Here is a 21663-nt window from a genome sequence, read left to right as displayed (position 1 = left end):
TTTGTCCCTGGGAATCTGTCCATAAAAGACTGGATTAATAATCTCACCTCTGCTCCCTGCTACTGCAGCTCATTTATTGTGTCTTTTGAATCCAGTTCACTCGTTGTTTGTCAACAGTGTGATCGAGCGTTCAACTCCGTCCCTTGAGCCCCATTCTTTATCCCCAATCGATATGAAAGGGATAGGACCGAGCACTGTGGCTTTATCTCTGCCTTATCACGTGCACTGACGGAGGCAGAGATGTAAACGCTTCCTTCAGGCCTGGAAGATACAGTGTAAACACATGCAGGCGTGTGCGTAAGCAGCATGTAAGCGATAAGCTTTTTGATGGAAACACACTCGAGAAGTAGAAGTGAAGTAAGTTCATTGGTCCCCTGACAATTTACAGAGCAGCTCAGTTCACCTGTGATGAAGAGGCCTGAGTTCACATCTTCAGACGCACTGTGTTAGCATGGCCTATAAGTGGATTAGCCACTGTCTCTGAAGGAAGCTCTACCTCTACAGTGTTCAAATGTGAAGACCCATATGTTCACAGATGTAGAGGAGGTTGAACATACATGGACATGTGACTTTGTGTGGTTGAAATAATACTTTGCGTGCTGTTGAACATTTCAGCAGCTACAAATGCAGTTTTTTTATTATAAATGGGCCATCTGAAGCAATATCTTCTGATTATATTGGAGATTAGTCTTTTTTGTTAAAATTGACAGTCACCCACATACATGTCTTTTTGCTCTATTTGATTAAAACAAGCGAGTTCTTTCCTGCAGACACCAAACGTCTCACTTATATCTCGCTTAATTTACACATCCGTGTTGTTGCCGATCATTTTGTTATCAGTGTTGTTTACATTTTTGTGGCAGGGATGATGTTCCACTGCGTGTTACTGCCAAGGCTACGACAAAAAAGAAAAGGACTGGGTGTCAAAAAAACACCAGATGAAAAGGCAGCGAAAGGCAAAAAATCAAGCACGGCAGAGTTTCATTTGTCTCTTAACAAGCAGCCTTGTTTATCAGCAGTGTGTATCAGAGAAGCAGAGCGGGCCCAGCACTGCCGTGGCTTCAGTTGTTTCTCATTTCTGCAGCGCAGCGGGGGATCAGAGAGCGGGAGAGACAAGAGGGCAACAACAGATTCAGGGGAGGAAGAAGGAGGGGAGAGAGCAGGACTGAGGGAATTTGCTGGATCATTAGTTTACAGTCTTGTAGTATTGACCTCAGAATGGACCCCCGCAGACACAGAGCGCTGGCGTCTCGCCCATGTAGATGTGGAGACGCTCTAAATGCAGCTGACCTACCTCTATGCAGCTTCATTCCCTGGTGTGTCTGTGTGTTTGTGTGTGTGTGTGAGTGCGATAAGCATCTGATTGGTGGTGTGGTGTGTCCTTGCTACGTATGCATTTCGGGAACATGCGTTTTTGCCTCAGCAGTAGTTAACGTACCACATATTGCTAAAATGTTTATCTGGTGGTTTTGCAGTTTGCACACTTGAAGATAAAATGTAAAATAGCACGATAAAATCTTGCTTCAGGAGAATCACAAAATGTATTACTACTTTTTTCTTTTTTTCCCCACAAAGATTCCACATTAAATACTGTAAACAGAATCTACCAAACAAATAAAGGATGCCTCATTTCCTCTGTAATGAGAAACTGTGTGGACACTTGCCGTCTCTATGTCCACTGTCCACACTCTTTGATTAGCGGCGGCTATTGCTTTGCACATCAGCTAATGTCCAATGCTTTATATTGTATTTTGAAAAAACAGTAAATTAGGCCTTGCAATGAAGATTTTTGTCCATAATGTTGATTAAATCACTACAGTGTGGCCCATATATGTCCTTTACATCATAGATTCAGCAAACCTTGCCTGCACAAAATATTAGAAACACATTTCATGAAGATCTAGCCTAACTAAAGCTGCTATCACTTATTGATTTCCTTTATTTAATCGGTGTCCTTCACAGACGGGGATATGCAGATAAAGAGAAACATATGAGGTGGAAAAAGATACTTTAAAGGTTCGGTCTTGCCAAATCATACAACTACACGAGTAGACTCATCGTCTCAGTTTCAGTATCAGGCCTACCAGCTAGTTCCAGTTGGATGAGTTTATCACCTCTGGAAATATAGCAGCGGCAACGTGGTGCTCAGAGATCTGAAAATGACATTTGGACAGAAACATGTCCATCCAGAAATAATGTCCCCGACAAAGCTGACAATAGTTTTGGTTATAGGACTGTTTCTTCAGTAGAAGATGGGTCTAGTCACACACTGTTGGAGGAAAGGGCCATTTGGAAAAGGGACTTCTAAAAGAAGATGACTATGTGAACAGCACAGCAGTGCCTGCAGCCGAAAAATCAACAATATGTGTGTAAAATTTTATGGCGTCATTAAAATCCAGATTTTAATTTTTTTAATTTTTTAAGTGTCTATACATAAAACATGCATCTGTGTGTGTGTGTGTCGGATGTTATCAAATCAGACATGGTCTTGTATGTGTCTTTTAGTGAAGGCTCTCAGACGGCAGCAGCGTTCAGCTCTCTCCTCCCTCTCTCTCTCTCTCTGGCTGTACCAGTGTTACGGTCTGCACTTGATTTTGATTCGGAGTGACACTACACGACCACTGACTGTGTACTGCAGTTGTTCAACGAGTGTAGGTTTCAGTCACTGGCAGTTAGAGGACACATTCCACATAGTTCTGGGATTGTGGTCCTCAGTGAGTTGCATTGCAGCACATAGTACACATTCCTTTTTTTTCTTCTTCACCCTTTCTTCTTTTCTCTGCATCTAGTTCATCGTGAACCAAACTCAAATCTTAAAGCCTAAAATCCTTTACCAGACTCTTCCATTTTATATCTCAGACTCGTACAGCGCATGTTGGTTGTTGGTTACCTTTTCCTAGAAAGTGCAACCCGCGTTTTATCTTCTGGACTCGTGATATTAATAAACACAAACAGTCCAACTACCATTTAGCAAAAGTGACGTTCGGCGTGCAGTGCAGGTGGCAGCCGTCTGTCTGGTGCAGACTTAAGCATTTCTGGTGCTGTAAGGATCATCATTCTACACACACACACGCGCACACACACACACACACACAGCTACTTCTGAACCTAGACACCTCAGAATCCTGCCAGGAGGCTGCCAATGCAGCATTGCGCAGACTGAGGCAAAGCAATGCATGCTGGGAGTGTTTATCCGACAGAAGCAATTCAGGCTGCCACTCTGGCTCTGACAGTGAGTCACATTACAGGAGAACTACAATAAAAATAGAGCAGTATCACACACACAGACCCACACACTCTCTTTTACACACACATAAGACACATACTGTATGCTCACAATGCCTTGTGTGGAGCGGGCAGGGAGTCTGATTTTGTCCATGCCAGCTGCCACCTGATGAATGAAACTGATGAGTTTTTTGTTACTACATCTCATTGTCCTTGAGAAATGACAGAGGCACACTCATTAGAGGAAAAGGGGAAAGGAAAATCATTTGTCAGAGCATGAACAAAAGAATGTAGCCAGAAGGATAAACATATGTTGCTGGTCAACATGGTGATTAAAACGAGGCTGAGTGTAGAAAATAAGCTTTGAGCAGGAAGAGGTGTGGGAAGCTGAATCTAAAATTCGACAAGTTAAACAGTCGAAAGGTTAAAAACTGAGAATAAAAAATGAGGACTGAATGAAAGAAAGATCAGAGCGGAAAAGGAAGGAGTTGTGTGTCCAGGTCAGACAAGGTCAGGAACTCATGGTCTACTGCTCCATAATGGCAGCACGCCCAACCTCTGCATTCTGCGCACACACCTCACTCTCACTGTGGATCATTTACACTGGTAAGTGGACACAACTGATTCTGTTGGCTCACATCCAGTGATGGAGTGGAAAGCCCCAATGAGGAACCCCCCCAAAACTCCTACACATGATCCATGTATAGTGGTCACAGTGGTCTTCCTTGTTTAAGTCAGCAGACAACAATATGAAAGTGATGATGGCTATCGTGTGTGTGTGTATGTGTGTGCGTGTCTATCCACTTTTTGCTGCTTTGGGTCAATAGAGATCACACTGCATGTCTAAATCTGTAAGCCCATCTGAGCTGTCTGCTTACAGCACTTTCCCCATATGTTTCATCTCTCACAATCAACCTCCATCTGTCTGTCATGCTGCCTGTGTGAATGTGAACTACAACAACCAGCGATCATTATACAGCTAATAGCCTCCCCGGCTCTCGTGGGACACTTGTGAACAAGTGCGAAAATCCTCAGATCTGTCACCACTCTCCATTGTTGTCATTCACCAACGCTGACGGTCAGTGAAAGATATTGACTTAAAACTGCTGCCAATGTATTTAATCCTCACAGCAGTTTAGATTAGCATCAGTCTGGGATTACAAGACAACCAGAGAAGAAATGGGGCTTTGATTTCTTTCTTCTTCTTTTCTTTTCTTTTTTTTTTTGGCTGGGTATATACAGCTGTCTTCAAAAAAAGTGATGATGACAGTTTTGACAAGGCTCTGATAGAAAACATTTTTTAACCTGCTAAACACATAGAGGCTGTTAAAAGTCCTCTTTTATCTGCTGGCATCCCTCCTAGTCTCTCTCTTATCCCCGCTGCCAGAGATGTAACTTGCCACAGAACTGCTATCAAAGCAGCAGCCTCTTATTGAGCTGTGTGAGGCAAGGGGGTGGAGTGGGGTGGGATGGGGAGACGGCTTCAGATCGACGGAGGCAAAAAAAAAAAAAAAAAAAGGGTGGGGTGGGGGGGTGATGTGTCAATCAACAGAGAGGACCCTGTAGAAGGCACCCTCACAGGACGCCTTGGGGTCCTTGGGAGGGATCGATGTGACAAAAGGCCTCCGTCGGCATCAGATAGCATGTGGGAAAGGAGGGGAAGAGAGGAGGAGAGGGCACAGCATCCTGAAAGTCTTTTTATCACTCCTCTCAAAAGATGGAGGGTACGGATGAGTGAGTTTATCACCCAGCGCTGGTCCCTTAGGACCCCATGGGTGTCCCTGAATGCTTCTGTTTTAATTAAACACACCAACACATCATATCTTTCTCTTCTCTTCTCTTCTCTTCTCTTCTCTTCTCTTCTCTTCTCTTCTCTTCTCTTCTCTTCTCTTCTCTTCAGTAGTTACAGTACATGAGGTTTGTCTTTGGGATTGAGATGCTGACACTTCGGGGGTGGAGGATTCAGATCAGTGCACTATGGATGAGTATGAGACACGGAGCGGGGGGCGGCGGGGTGGGGGGGCTGGTATTTCGTAGTATGCTTTGCTGACCGTGACTGGAAACTACAATCCATGCTGTCAGGCATCGTCCTCCTTGTTGTTAGTGGTAGCATTTGTGGTTTTGTCAGGAAGTTTTTTTTTTTTTGTTGCCCCTGGTGACACCAAATATGCACAGCTTTGCTCCAAACCACAGCACAGTAGGGACGCTCTCCCTCAAAGCGTTTCCTGTAACCTGAGAGCTCCAGCACAAATGTAAATGCTGTTGGAGGAAACAACACTCACTGTCTATAGGCTCAGCTGTAGAGTGCTTTTACACTTGAAGCCCAGCTTTTTAGCTCGTCCTAATTAATTTAGCATCACATTTTATTCAGATCACCTGTCCCATCTCTTTCTATTTGTTACCATTTCCCCAATTTGCATCGGAGAGTGTGTGTGCCATGTCACTCTTGCTTTTACAGTGTGCCGCCGTCTGCTCTTGTGCTCAACCAGTGTAACTTGCACCACTATTGCAAGTACCATGGTGTAACTGCGGATGCTGCTGTGCCCCCCCTGTCTGCCGAGTGTAGTGGAGGTTGGTCGGAGGCCTCTCTGCTGATATTCCTCCATCATTGATATGCAAGCTGCATCGCACAGGCGCTAGCGCAAGGTTAAGCATGCGTGACGGCCAGGCTTAGGAACTGCTTCAGACACTTTCTCTCTGTATTCCTCTCTCTCCCGCACACATAAACACGCATTTCTTTTACTGTGCCTTCTCTCTGCGTAGCCCGCCACCCCTCTGTGTCTCACTCTCAATTGTCCCCGGTCTGTTTTGTGAAGTGCGAGTTCTTCACTTTAATACTCCACATATACTGTCTTACACGACCACGTGTAGAGTGTCTGATCCTTATAAAGTCCATAATGACATTTTCTCCCCTCTGAATGCAAGGCAGTATATCCCTATCCCCTCACTTAGGATCTAAATTGCTGACATAGAGTTCTTGACTTTTTAAGGTCTACTTAATGCCATTTTTCAACCGTAGAGAAGCAGGTGCAGAGCGGGGCAACCATGAGACTCCAACAACTAGTACATTTTTTTCCCTTCTCTAAATATATTCTTTTATATTAAATGATATTATTCATTCACAGACATCTCGTTGCATAAATTTTACTGCTAATTTATACAACTTCATGTTGCAGCAAGATATATTTCTCTAAATGGTTAGTCATTTATTTATACTTATTCCTCCAGAGCCTCTGTGCAGGCCTTAATAGCCTCACATTCTTCTCCAAATTGCTCCAGATTGCCTTCATCTGTATCAGTTTTTTTTATCTCATCTCGAAGCTTTGTTGTTCAAAAGAATAGAGGCCTATTAGAGCCCTGTAGAAAGGAATTCTAATCCTATAAGATTAGAGCAGCGCAGTCCTCCCGGTCGTCTCTTTCTCCCTCTGGTTTTGTTGGGAGTTGCTGCAGATTGTGGAATGTTGCATTGTGCGAGCCGAGCCGGACAATGACGTTGTGCCGCTGGACGGTCCGGAGGAGCCGGCAGAAGAGAGGAGCAGGTCCCAGGCTGTCACGTTCCATCTCCTGCATACTGTACAGCTGGGGAGCGTCAGCACGTCTTGGCTAGGACATGGCAGCCAGAAACACCTTAACACCACCATGTTTATGTCAAAAGGGAGAGGATGTGTGTAAGAGGGGAGGATGAGCTCAAATAATTTTCTTTTTCTACTGAATAAAATTGTGCACAGCAACATCTTTGTAGGTCTGAGGTCTTGTTAAAGAGACATCCTGTGGAGAGGGCTGAAGGGCTGCACCAATTTCTGTCAATAAGGTGAATTCATAACATTCCTCAGGATATGTGCATTTTTTAGTCAACCGTCAGTGACAGAAATTGAGCGCAGCCCTTCAGCCATATAATGTCTTATTTTGGGGACGGTGCACATAGAGTTGGAGGTTTTATGTTTGTTACTACTCGGTGCTGTACACTCACAACCCTTTGAACTCTCCTTTTCCTGAGAAGCTGTAAAAACAGACTTTAAAAGAATACAGTAATTAACTCTGTATGATCACTAAGTGTTGTCATCAAAATCTAAGTTCTCTCTGTAAACAGCAGTTTAATATTCTGGGCTTTATGGCTGTGTTGCATTCAAGATTTACTGTAATAGCTTGTAGAGAAAGTTGAACAAGGAAAACACTCCTAAAAATCATTGGTGTTCTTTCAGCTGTGAAATTAAACAAACTCCCCACGAGAGGCGACTCAATCTAAACAAATCAAAGCCAATGAAATGGAACTCAAATTAAGAAAGTGATGGATTTGCCTGTGCTTTTATTTATTTTATCCACTTTACATGTTATGCAAACACATTTCAGTTGTAGAAATATCTTGCCGGCTGCAACCTATGGGTAAATGGCAGGTTTTTTTTTTTCATAAAAGGACACGACAGGATTTTTGTGCAATTAGGGTGTTGGTAAACATGCTCTCTCACCATCTCTCTCTGTTTCTCCCTCTCTCTGATAAGCTGGCATTTCCTGTTATCTTAGCCCTGGGTATTGTTGTCTGCACTGTGAGAAAGACGACTCGCTGCTCAGATGACAGAACAAGAACTGTTTCACTTTGTCTGATTGTGCGTGTATCAGGCGGGGGGTGCTTCCTTTTTTATTGTATTGTCTGTTCAAGTCTTAATTGCAGCTGCACTAATGCTGCTGTTTTCAAGACGCAAGGAGGGGGGGGTTGTATCCTGCCAGAGCTGCCACCGCACAGTCAGTACAGTCTGGTACGTGCCACCCACTGAACTCACAGTCAGTGCTTTCACTGATACACAAACACAAAGGAAAGTGATGAACTTATCAATACTCGTGTGCCACCGCAAAGGCGTAGCTTACACTTTGCCTCAGTGATGTCAACTACAACTAAGAAGAGAAAAGCTGTAAATGAGCACTGTGGCTGTACAGTAAGTGTCTAGAAAACTGCAATGAAAAATAGTCTGGAGCTGGAACTATTGTAAACTGTGAAATGTCTCTCGGCCCCTAAGACAGTTCATGGCCCTTGTAGTTATACAAAACAGCTTAGAGATCCTTTCTCATGCTAAAATGCAAATTTGGACTTAAAGTGCTGATCCAATACAGGCAGTGGTTTTTCTGGAGGTGATTGTTCAAAGTTTAATGATACATGAGGCTGTAGGCTAACTCCAGCTCCCGTCAGTTATTTTCATCAGTTATCTTTATTGATATTCCTGCTTAAACACAATTACATTTATTGTTCTTAAGGCTTGATGAATTTGTTAGTTCCAAGACTAAACAACTGAATTTAATGATCCTAGGTCTGACTAAAGTCAGTGCCAGGTCAGTGTCAACACCAATTGCATCTCAGTACAAACTGAATAAAGCTGGAAAACATTGAATGTTTATAGCATTACACATAATTTAGTTTACTTTCTGTTCTGTCTGTTCACTCATTTTCATACTCCACAAATTTGACGATCACTTCTGGGTGTAGCCTCTTGGGAAGCACAGTGTGTGCTGCACTTACATCGCAGGGTGGAGATTTGCAACAACAACAGTTGGGCTTGTGGTTACAATATCTGGATAAGATGGCTGTTATCAGTCTTTGCCCTGCCGTTTGGCCAAAGTTTAAGTTCATGTTCATTCTCCTCTCTAATCAAGCACCAGAACCGTGTATTGGTCCCATGCAACATTGTGGTGCATCAGAAGGTTGACTGATTTTTGTTTATACATTATAGGTATTTGCTAGTCATTTATTCTCTGTTATGTTCACATCTGACCAAACATTGTGCATGTGAATCGTTTCCCACTCAAATGTTGTAGTCTTTGTTGTTTTTAATATTTGTCTTTCAAGTGCTAGGGTTTGCAGCATCTATTTTCACCTTGTACTGGACTGTCCCAAGGGTGGGGAGGGGTAGGAGAGGATTCTGGGATCTCTAGTTAATGAAAGATAAACACAAGGTCTACTCTGAGGTGAGCCAAAGAATGCAGGACTCTTCCTCTCTGTCAGGATATGAGCTTCATTCTTTTGACTTATACTTTAACGCATGACATTTCATCTTTCTCCTGGTGAATTCCACTTCACGGGAGGAATGTGGTGAGAGCTACTTCACTATTTACAACCACAAGTACAGCTTTACCTCCTTTTATTATGTGGCAAATATGAGAACCCTTCCCTCTCAGTGTTTCTGTCGGCTGATTGCAGAACAGACGGTGTAATGCTGTGTGTCAACATCGTTGTCCCTTAAGTGCCTTTAACTCATGCGACAGCATTTATCAGCCACCTGCATAATGTCACAGAGATTTCATTTGTGCTGCTGGTCAGCCTCTCACACATTCTGAAATCAGCCAGCGCCGTTCACCCCGGCTGTTTTTCCGCCAGCCCGCTCTTTGCCAAGCTGGTGTTGGAGCATTCAGGCCTGTCACCCGGCCAAAGCTCCACTGAGGGCTCCACTATGTGTCGTGGAAGTGAGACCGATAAAGGCTACGACAAACATTTGCTCAACAAAGCAGCGCGTGAGACCGTCTCAGCGGAGACGTAACAAGGGACACGAGCAGATAAAACAGCGGCTTATTTGACCACGTCTCTCCTCGGGGGTTGTTTTTCTATGTGGGATTATGACACACGTTTTGTTAATCTTCAAAGCATGGAGTGAACTTTTCACTGCTCCTCTTCAACTCCAAACCGCGCCACTGAACCTGTAACTGCCAGTCAGCTAGTAGACAATGTACTCTATGTGAGTATTTCTATTCAAGTGCTCTGCCTTTAGCAGGAGCCATTAGCGAGACCCCAGGGGATGCCGTGGAAGGGTAATGGAGAATATAGATTTAACTTGTGACCATCAGCAAAAATACCAATTAGAAATACATCAGCGAGCAGCCAGCGATAGAGCCACAGCTCATGCCAGTTGGGAATTAATTGAAGGCATGCATTTGACTGGAGATATCCTAAGAAGTTTAGGGAGTCTAATGGAAGCCTTGTGTGTCTGTGTCTTATCACATTTAAGTTAAATCGCCTTAATTATCTATCGATCTACATATTTGCATCTACAAATATAATCTTCATCAGAATGCAGGTCGTATAATGGCCCACTGTTGGCTAACAACCATCTTTTTATCTTAATAAATGAAAAAGGGAGAAACTATCTTATTTACTGTGCAAGTTGGGTTCAGCTCTGCCGGTGCAAATCTTGTACTAAGGGGATGTGTCGGCCTAATCGGATCCTCTCTGATAAAGGTGTGTGACAGCAGCAGGCATGTTCATAATGTTGTCCTCTTTAGCTTTTTTCACAGGCTGCAGCATCACTCCTCTTCTGTTCCTTCCTGACCTCCCCTCACTGCACTTCCCAGCTTCTTTCATTAATCATTTACTCTCTCCCTCCTCTCTGACTCTCTCCATCCCTCTCTATCCCTTTCTTTTCCATTTCTTCTTTTGCTCTTTCTCTCCCTCCGTCCCTACCCCTCCAGTTCCCTTGTTGCTCTTGTTGCTGCTAATCTTTCTCCTCCATCTCTACATCTTTATCTCTTTGTTGACTGGTAAATTACCCATCTTTGTCCTTCCCTTAGTGCTGCCAATGTGTATCATTGCCTTTGCGTTCCACGCTCTCTCCCTCTCTTTAGCAGCTTTTCCTCTTTTCCTCTCTCTAACTGTGTGTCTGAACTTGACTGTGAGCGTCCTCATTTGTGAATATGTGAACTGTCTGCTAGTAGAAGAGGTAAAATAATAGCTCAAACAAAGCAGCCACTGTAGGCAGCTAACACGCTTTCAAACAATTAATCCACTCGCACATAGCTCCCCTGCACAGATTCATTTAAACTATAGTTTTGCCTAATGAAAATGCATCACGGATTAGTCCACTGGAACCTGTTTTACCATGTCAAATGATTTAGCCATGATCCTGTCACTACAAGGTGTGTGCATCAATGGCCCTGTTTTGAAGATGCTGCTCACTGTATAAAGGCTTTATAATCCTCATAGTTGTTTGGGTTGTTGTTGTTTTCCTGAAGCCCTGCATATAAGATGAATTATTCAGCATTGTAATGGCTCTATATTTGTCATTGTTTATCTTGCCTCAGTGCCCCCGCCACCCTCATCGCTGCCCCACCACCGTCCCTCTCCCAGCTTTCACTTGTCTGTCAGTCTGGCAAGCAGAGCCGCTCTACCCGCAGAGGATGCTCCACTTTAATGAATGAAGTGAAGTCATTTTGCAAGGCTCTTAATGGCACATAAAGCCCCGCTGCTGGGCTTGATTAATCAGGGAAAGTGTTTGGCTGTCACACACAGGGTTGTCCTCAGCAGGGGCAGCACAGTTTGATCGTTGAGCTCTCTTTCATGCCGGGGTCCTTCTCTATTCTCGCCAGAGTTGTCCGGGGCCCAAGCTGCCAACGCTCCTCATCCACAGGTGGGCCGTGGCTGATGGTGGGCTTTTTGGAGGCTACGTTTGGCGAGTTAGAGGCAGCTTGGCTTCGGTGCAGACCAGGCCTGATGACAACGATAATACCGACGATCCCACCTCCGGGTCAAAGACGAGGGTCTGTGATTTGTGTCGCGCTTGTGGCCTGCAGCTCTGTGGTGAGGTGTGATATCATGATAGGGCAGTGTGGTCAGTGAGCAAGCATATGAGCAACAGGTCTTTACCACTGCCTCATACAAGAGAGCCAGGCTCATTGTGGTTTTTTTTGTAAAAGGGGGGTTCAGTTCAGAGCTTTTATTGCTCCACAGAGGGACATCAGTGGACCAAAAAGTTGCATACAGTAGTAAGTAAAACAATACAGCTGCGCAGCCAGGCCAACATATCAGTCATATACACTAATTGCGGATGCATCTGCATTGGTATATATGAAAACCACTAAATTATTAGGCCACATTAAAAAAAATAACAAAAAGAAAGATTCAGCTTCATAAATCTCAAACAAAGTCAAGAGTGTAGAGAACAACAATCTGTTTTTTGTGTAACCTCCCTCACTGTCTTGTTATGATGACTGACCCTGAACAAAGCTGATGCATGTTGTTCGCTGTGGCTCAATTTAATACGGCTCCGTTTTGAACAAGGAAGCTGCCTCTGTGTTTGTGGTTACTGTTGACAGTGCCTCTATTGCATCAGTCATATACAGTATGCTGCAAAATGTTGCGATGCAGTAAAGAGAGAAGCCTGAAAATATCATGACATTTTTCAAACAAGCTGCTTTAGCAAGTAGATGATCAGCTACACCAGCTAAAAACTTAATGAGATGTCTGATGAATAACATGGCATTCAGCGGGAGCACATAGCTCCACCAAGGCCAAACAATCCTACACATCTGTCGGATTGGGATTATCACCTGGATCCGCACCAATTTGTACAAAGCAACAAGATTTTTTTATTTTACCACACTGTTTCCGAAGAAACTGATGGGGAAAAAGCAGTATGCTGTAATTTCTAGGAAAGACTTGCAGCAAACTTTAATTGGTTCATCCTATGCTCCATCCCTGCACCCAGATTGGTGTGAATCGGTTCAGAACTAAATCCCGCTGACAAACAAACAAACCAGAACATACTCAGCAGAGCACATACCTCTGCCGAAGCCAATGTCAAACAACATGCACCAGACTTCAGAGGAGGGGAAAAAAATCAAATTCATAGTAAATGATCCACAGCCCCTGAAATTTAATAGGTTCTTCTGCAGCCCGTTCCCCATCCCACCACCAAGTTTGGTGTAAAGCGGTTCAGTGTTTGTTTGTTTGTTTTTTTCTTCTCTTTTCTTTTTCTTTCGTAATCCTTCTGACAAACAAACAAACAAACCAACAAAGAGACACGGGTGAAAACAAACCCTCCTCAGCAGAGGTAATAAAAATACAGCATTGAAAGTGGTGCTGTAAACATTATGAGTTTCACCAAACTGGAGTTTCCTGCAGGCCTAATTCATGGTGAGACGCTGCAGCTTTTTCATCCATGGGAAATTTAAAGGGCTGACTTCATTTCTTCGTATTGCTTTATTATTCTGTAAAGTATTCCATTTGCTTGAAAGCAAAGTGGTTCAAAGACACTATAGCTCTCAGTAGATACTTCACAGTGTCACTATTACTAACATTATTCTTTGCTGTGAACACACACAGCAGAGATTTAAGACCATAATTTAGTCTTTTGTAGTAGGTAAGCATATCCAGGAGATAATTACAATATTTCAACTTCCTGACTGTGACTTAGTTCAATCGAGGATTACTTCTCCATTGTTATTACCTCTCACCCAGAGCTCATTGAAATTCATTTATGAAAAACATAATGAATTCCAGTCCATACTCTGAGGCGCTCTGTCATGTATGTTATGTTTTCAACACAGCATGTAGTCATTTAATTTTTTCTCTTACAGAGTGTAAGGAACAGAGTCTAGTCTGTTTTTGTTGCGGGGTTTTGTGTTAATTTGCAGAAGGAGGTCACAGCAGGGTGCCTGGCTAACCGAAGACACCGCTCGCGCTGAGAATCCTCAACATTAGAATATGAAAGTTTACAGATCTCACCAGTATTTATCTCGGAGCTCATCCGCCAGCACCCATCACCTCCATCCTCCCCATCTGCCTTTTTTCTGCATCTAATCCCCCTTCTTCAGTCTCCTCTCTTCACCAGAACCTTTCATCCCTGTCTGCTACACTCCTGTCACCCCATCCCAGCTCTTTCTCTCATTTTCTCTCTCCTTCTGTAATTTTCATCCACAGTAGAAATGAGGGGGAAGGAACAGGCTGGGTGGGTATGTTTGAGGCTCTGGCTGTTTTTTTTTTTTTTCTTGTTTTGATATTTTTCTTTCATTTATTTTTCTATCAGGGAGTTATACCTCAGAAATCACTTGTCAGATTTAACCAAAACAGGAGAATATAATGTGTCATAAAGCTGTAGAAAGTGTGTGTATACATACCCTGAACAGTTGCTCAACCTGTGTTCAACCTAAGATGTTACAATTCCAGACTCTAACTAAACCTGATCACAGAGTTTGATCTTGTTTTTCCCTTTCACTGTAAACAACATCTAATTTTCTCATTTATTTATATTTTTAATTACTATCAATATCATATCACATCTGGTTATTTGATTTGATTTTTTTAAAGTATATTTTTTTGGCGTTTTTGCCTTTATTTGATAGACAGTGAGATAGACAGGAAAGGGGGAGACAGAGAGAGGGGGAATGACATGTAGGAAAAGTCTGCCCGACGCGGGATTCAAACCGGGGACGCCTGCGTTGAGGACTGTAGCTTCTGCATGGGGCGGCCGCCTTAACCACTGCGCCACGCACCGCCCCACATCTGGTTATTTATTAGCAAGTAGCTAGTAGAACAATGAAGCCAGATATTCCACTCAGATACCCTGAATAGAGCTAGAGGAGTTGCATTCATGGCCAGAAGCACGGCACCAACTGAATGCTAACTGTTTGTTAGTACACTGGACACAGGCCAATGCATTCTGAGGACAAACATCAGTGCTGCGCATTCACCACAGAAACATGAGATCTTTCAGTGCTATGGAGAATATGTGTTTACAATTTCTACCACTGCCTTCAACTAGCAGAAAATAAATAACCTGAATTCATCTGATCAGACAACAGTAAAATAAACAGGCAGCGTACTCCGATCAGCGTACACTTGCAGAGTATCGGAGGGGATGAGGTGCCCTTCTATGACCACACTGCTCTCTAAATGCTGTTTAGGAGACAGATTGTGTTCATAGTTTTCTGTGGGTAGAGTCGATTTCCTGCCGCTGCCCACACCCAACACCAGAATTTAATTTTGGCAAAGAAGGCAAATTTATGGCATCCTCCTGGGAGGGGGGGCAGGGGATGAGACACCAGTGTCTCTTCTTTGGATTCATTGTTTGTTTATTTTATAGAAAAACATGTGCAGCTATCAAATACAAATCACTGTGAACTGCATCATTTGATGATATTTGAAGGAAATCCTGTATACAACTAACAACTAACTGTATTGTAATTGCGCATCACTGCAGGTTTGGCATGTTTACTGGCAGTAATTTACTTACTCTTTTCACATATTTAACATTTGATTAGATTTTTCCTGGTGAACTGTGTGTTGTTAGGCTGTGTCAGCGTAGTAGCAAGTCTTGTAAATATGTCAATTAGCGTGCTGATTCAAATCAGAAGTATAATCACTTTTCCATTTCATCTTTAACAACGGTGAAATAATCTGGAGCTAATCTATAACAGGCAAATCCTATCACTGAAGCTATTGTCTGTCGTGAATTGAAACTCTGCCAGACTTTGATCGCCATGGCAGTAAAATTGATTAGCAATGATCTACTGGTCTCTTACTAAATGCTGATCTGGTGAAAACAGGTTCACGTGTTTCGTTTTAAGCTGAGGTTGTGGTTGAGCTGCTGCGAGACTCTCTCCCCGCTCTGCACTCCTCCTCCTTCCGTCTGTACGGCTCAGTAACAAGGCAACACAGGAGAGCCGGTCACTGTTTCTGCCCGCTGGCTTCATCAAGCTAAGCTCGGTCTCTGACTGTTCAAGCGCGCTGGCTGTCTGCTCGTGTGCAGATTTTACAGGAGCAGACAGGAATCAGGGTCGGCTTCAGATGTGAATTTAATTAAATGTGACTCAACAGAAGACAAAACCACTTGAATTTGAAGGAGAAACGGGGGTCAGGTGAGGATCTTAAAGTTCACCTCTCTGCCTCACCTGCCCCGCCATGCCACCCACTCACCACCACTACCACACATCTTAAAGGGATAGTTCACCCAAAATTCAAATTTCACTCATTATCTACTCACCCTCATGTCGACTAAGGGCTGGGAGAAGTTTCAGAGTCCTCCGTGCCTTCTCGGAGTTACAGCGGGGCTCTGTGCAGCACTGCATGTCCATATGACGGTTGCGAATGGAGCTCACTTTTCTTCGTCCAAAAAGACAAACCAAAAAACATCCATATACCTCCATAGTGCTCGTCTGTAATGTCCCTCTTGTATTGAAGCCCCAACATGAGAAATTGTTCCGAAAAAAATTAATTAAGTATATGTTTTAAGCTTGTTTGTAGTGGAAGCTCCCAGCACTGCTCTTCCTGGTCCGTCCAAATCTCGCGTGATTTGCATTGACACCCAGTTCACGGCTCCGCAAATCGTGCGAAATTCCGGCAGAGCAACACTGGGAGCTTCCGCTACAAACAAGCTTAAAACATAGACTTGTTTAATTTTTTATGGAACAATTTCTCATGTTGGGGCTTCAATACAAGAGGGACATTACAGACGAGCGAGGTATTTGGATGTTTTTTGGTGTGTCTTTTTGGACGAAGAAAAGTGAGCTCCGTTCGCAACCATCATATGGACATGCAGTGCTGCACGGAGCCCCCCTGTAACTCCGAGAAGGCACGGAGGACTCTGAAACTTCTCCCAGCCCTTAGTCGACATGAGGGTGAGTAGATAATTTGAATTTTGGGTGAACTATCCCTGTTTAAGACACAGGCTGAGGAAGCAAAATGAGAGCCACCTGATCTCTTCAATCATCCTGGTTGCAGGTGTGATTAATGTAAAGTGGTTCTTATTTACAACACAAATTGCCAGGGCGGACAGGCTGGAAATAAAAAATGTCTTCAATTTACTGGTGTGTGTCCGACAGCAAGGGCAAACACCAAAAGAGCTTTAATGTGGATGACCTAATGCGGACTCAAAAACATTATAAATGCATTGGCTGCCTGACTTTGAGCTCTCTCTTTTTTTTCTTTTCTTTTTTTTTACCTCAAATGCTAATGCGGAGATTATTTAAAATGACAGTTTATTTAATGACAAAGAGAGTCTTTTTTAATGCTTTCACTTTAATGTGTGAAATTTAGAGGATTTCTAACCTTGAACAGTCCCCCGTCCTCTAATCCTCACCCCTTATCTCCGCTCTGTATTTTGACTCTGTCAGTCAGATGAGTTCCACATAGTTGGGCGCCTTTTATCAGCAGGGAGGCTCGGCTGAACAAGTGGTAACTGAACAATGAGAGAGCGGTACGAGGGGGGTTTAGTGTTTTCAAAGCCTATCACTCGTCTTTGAGGAAATTAGTAGTTTTGAGTTAAAGTTCAATAGATACACTGAATGCTAACAAAGTGCCTTCATCTGCTGCTCTGCTGTCTGCTTATCAGTCCTATTCCAACTCTGTCTACTGTTGGTGAGTGTTAAGGAAGAGAGAAAGAGAGAAAAAAAGGGGGAAAGGGAGAGAAAAGTGTGATTCATGTGTGTATTTCTTAGCATCGGTGCATTTAAACCGTTGTGTTTAAGGTCAGGAGCAGTGAATGGATCAAGACATTCTTCATTTTTCCTTCCCTTTTCATCCCTTCTTCAAAACTCGCATTAGCCTACTCACCTCTGATACCCTCCTGCTGTTTTTCTTTCTTTTATTGAATCACCTCTCTCCCCACTGATGCCCTTATCTGCCCACTTTTCTATGGTCTCCTCACTTCCTTCAACCTTTTCTCTCCATCGGGGGCCAAAGGTCACATCTTGGAGCTCCTGTGAAATCAATCATAGGTCAAACCTTTCAGTCCGCCTCAAAGGCAGCGACCAAGTGAGGCTGTGCTTGTTGTGTGTGGTAAGTAACACACAGCTGACTGGATACAGGCCAATGCATGTTGAGGGCAAGCTTTCACTTCTTTTATTTATTCCCACTGATCCAATGAATTTGTTCACACAGCCGCCGGGGCTCTGCGTCATCGCTGGGAATGTGTTCACCAGAGAAACACGAGATCTTTCAGCGATAATATGCGGCTATATCTATCTCCATCTGATGCTGCTGTGGCTGGCCTGAGGGTTCACAGGGGTGTCGACAGATTTAAACAGGTTGACGGGAAAACCATGCAGAACTGAGCGACTGAGCAAGTTTGTTTCTGGAAGTGTTCGGCGTTGTACAGTGCCCGGGAAAAAAAAAAAAACGAGAGCATCTTTTATTCATGTTCAGTTGTCGAGGTGTCAAGAGTTTTGTCAAGCCTCTCATTGTTCCGTTAACCTTGTCCCTGTGAAACGTTCTGTCTCTGTCTCTTTGGTTAAACATTACTGCCAGGCCACAGGGGGGAGGAGGGAGAGAGAGAGAAGGAGGGAAGGAGAGAGAGTGGAAGAGGTTCCCTTCATCCTTCCATCATTAAACAAACATGGCCTCTTACCAAAAAGAGGGCAAGAGGAAAGCAGAGCAAGACGGAAAAGGCACAGAGAGAGAGAGAGAGAGAGAGAGAGAAAGAGAGCGAGGTAGACTGAAGACGAAAGCGATGAAGAAGAGAGATGGAAATGGAAGAGAGGGATGGGGGGGGGGGTGGTTGGGGATGGGGATGGGGTGGTGCCTGGAGGGGGGGCAGAGTACCTTTGTGCAAAGCCGAAAGGTGTGCAGTCCATCATCTTCAGACAGGCAGACAGGGCTGTCTGGGGAGTTTATTTTTACCTGGATGTAAGAGGAGTCTGGATCTGCTACTGCAGCCTGGTAGCACCTTTCAGCGGGGGGGGGGGTTGTTCTGGGACAGCTGCTGTCCCGGTGTGACCATCTTTCACGCATGACGGTATACAATCATCAACATGTACAGACAAACACATGAGCTCCAGGTCAAAGCTTCTGCTGCATCATGCTTCAGCTTCACTTACCTGTGTCCACATCACATACATTTGTCAGTTAAATCTATTTGTCAGTGAAGTGAAAATAATTCTGCAATTCATTTGAGAGTGAACTAATTGTGTGATTTAATTTTGCAAGCATGAATACCAAAAATACATAATGTAGGTATGTAGTTACATCTGCATACCTATGACATTGTGACTTTTTTCCTTTGTTGTATTTAATTGTAAACACATTTTCTTGTGTTTGCTCAGACTAGAAAAGCAGATCATATTGTGTCATCAAGAGCTCATCATGGAAATATGAAACATTTACAAACTTGTCCCATTACACTAACTTGTTATTGGGCATGTTATGGCTATACATACAGAACATCTCAGGGATTTTCTAGCATTCAACCTGGTCAATACTGATTTTTAGAGGTGATATGAGATTGAGGCACAAATACTGTAGGCCAACATGTTCATTCATGTGCTCCTCTTCTAAACCTATAAAAACTCTTGGAGCCTGACGCAGTGACTAAACACCGCTAGACTGGACTCTCTCCAAATCTACAGGGCCCCATTTGTGGAGTCGGTGTGATCTGCTATTGATCTCCTGTGGATCAGTGTTTATCTTGTAGTTATAGACCAGCAGATCATCAGCCCCCCTTCCTCTCTAAGTTGCTGTTAGACCCAGCGCAGACACACTGGGAGGAGAATTGATTAACAAATCAAGCCTGTAATTAATTCTTACTGCGATCAAAGCCATGGGAGGAAGTCTGTGGAGAGCCCCGAGGCACAGGGGTGAGGTGTTTCACAGTGTAGTCCCAACCAAGCTTCACCACGCTGTTTGTTCTTCAAACAGGTGGGTTTTAGATTAAGCATAACATTGGCTGAATTTCAGATGTCTTAAAAGGTTGCCCCGCCTGTTGTTTGGCATTCAGGAGATGATTAGCGCTCCAAAGCCGCTGTGCGTCCTTCTTTACCCCCGTTTCTGGAGAGATTTGTGACGGACCGTCATGCCCTCACACATCACTGCACATCACTGCATCCCGGAGCCGCTCTGCAATTTGCATCCATGCATCGGCTCCTGCTATTATTTTTAGGCAATCCTGGGGAGACACTCTCTTCTTAGAACGGACATACCTTAAAAGTGGAGGGTAGCTGTCTAAAGCATTTTATTTCTGGCCTTACTTACATTCAAAGTAAGAAAGTCTTTAACATCTAATTGGTGGATGGTATGGAAGGTGAATGTGGCAATTTCAAGTGTTTAATTTTGTCTGTCTTGTAAAACAAGGCCGTCTACAGTACTGTCAACTCTGTCTGTTATTGTACATGTTTGCCTCCACTTCAGATCTGTTTTTCACCGTCCTAACATCTGCTGTTGACAGTCTGGATCTTAATGAAACACTAACCCACTTCCTCCCACTGTCTTCTTTATTTTTCTGCACAGGTTAGCTCTGTATGTTTACGAGTACCTGCTGCATGTAGGAGCACAGAAGTCAGCACAGACCTTTCTCTCAGAGGTAAGTCACGCTGTATCTGTTTGTGTGTCGGGAAAACACAGGTCTGCTAGTTTCTGTGTGGAGTCTGAATGGTTCTGACCCTCATGCAATGTGTCCAGTTAAGTGTAGCAACTAATTGAATTAGCCTGGCCCTCGCTGTGCAGAGCCAACAGGTTAGCAGCAGCAAACATGGCTTCTTCACATCGTTGTTAGCTTCAGTGGGACTCGGTGGGCAGCAGCACAGGGAGAGTTACGACACGAGCTCAGCCCGGAGCTGACATCTGTCCATCTCTTTTAATCACCATTATTTCCTCCTCTTTTATTCTCCTGCTTTCTCTCTTTATGGGCTCTTCCCTCTCTTCTCGATCTTTCTCTCCAGTTCCCTTCTCTGAGATGTAGGCTTGTCTCTACTTTAATACTGCAGAGGTAAAAAGGTGACGGGGTGAAAATGAGGTCAGTTGATTCCGCTGCTTCGCCATAAATGACGATAAATTACAATGTAGAAGACAGTGGCTGGAGGCTTGTTGTACATCGGCCAGAGGAAGAGGAGAACAAAGAGAGGGGGGGTGGGGGGTTGGAAAGGGTTACATCATCAGCTGGCAGCAATTCTCATCACTCTGACTTAGTGTGCGCTTGTGCACATGCGCGCGCGCGTGCACACACACATACACGCACCTCTCTGTCTCTGTCTCTGACACCCTTTCCTCTCTGCCACACTGCTCGCTCTCTCTTCCGCAGATGTGAGAGATGAAAAGGATAGGCGGTGTCATGTTCAAGTGTGGGAACGCATTAGCTAAGAGTGCAACAAGTATAAACAGAGCTGCTTGTATACAATACACATGCACACATTACGCACCCATACAGTACATACACGCGCACAGGCTAAGCATTACGCCGTAATGTGGCTCTTGCTGGAAGAGCGGGGTTGGAGCAAAAACATGGCTTAAAAGGCCTGTTATGCACTTTTTATCATTCACATCTGTTTACAGCGTATCCTCAGGCAGGGAGAGCCTAGAAAGACGAGTCAGGAATCCGACCTGGAGACCTGTACGTAAATATCTAACACTCAGAAAGATGGATCAGAAGAGCAGGCAACAAGGAGCTGTCAAACTAAACTGACGCCTCGAACGGCGATGACAAAAAATGCATTTAAACCTTGACAGAAGACACGAGGAGGCACAAGGACAGTCAATATTTGTAAAACTGTATGAAAGCAATGAGTAAATCTCACTTCTCTGTGCAGTGAGAGCGACCCCTGCAACACACAGCCCACATCTGCCAGTAATCATACTGAAGGCATCTCGCCGTAGCATGATGTAGGTAAATGAATGAACCTCCCGGCAGTGCAGACCACAAGAAGACAGGATATGTGGGCGCAGTCAGTGCTTTTTTTTTTTCTTTTCTTTTTTTGACG

General features: G+C 43.9%; 1 protein-coding gene across 1 annotated transcript in view; it reads left to right on the top strand.

The window, feature by feature from the left end:
• ssbp2a (single stranded DNA binding protein 2a) overlaps positions 1 to 21663 on the top strand; it is a 50757-nt gene that overhangs the window by 1744 nt on the left and 27350 nt on the right. The window contains exon 2 of the mRNA XM_085787023.1: positions 20198 to 20270. Coding sequence (XP_085643149.1) covers positions 20198 to 20270 — 73 coding nt within the window. The remainder of the gene's footprint in view (positions 1 to 20197; positions 20271 to 21663) is intronic.

The sequence above is a fragment of the Trachurus japonicus genome, chromosome 9, assembly GCF_045865225.1.
Source record: "Trachurus japonicus isolate A0001 chromosome 9, Traja_1.0".
NCBI lineage: Eukaryota > Metazoa > Chordata > Actinopteri > Carangiformes > Carangidae > Trachurus > Trachurus japonicus.
This window is presented reverse-complemented; position numbering and strand designations above follow the sequence as displayed.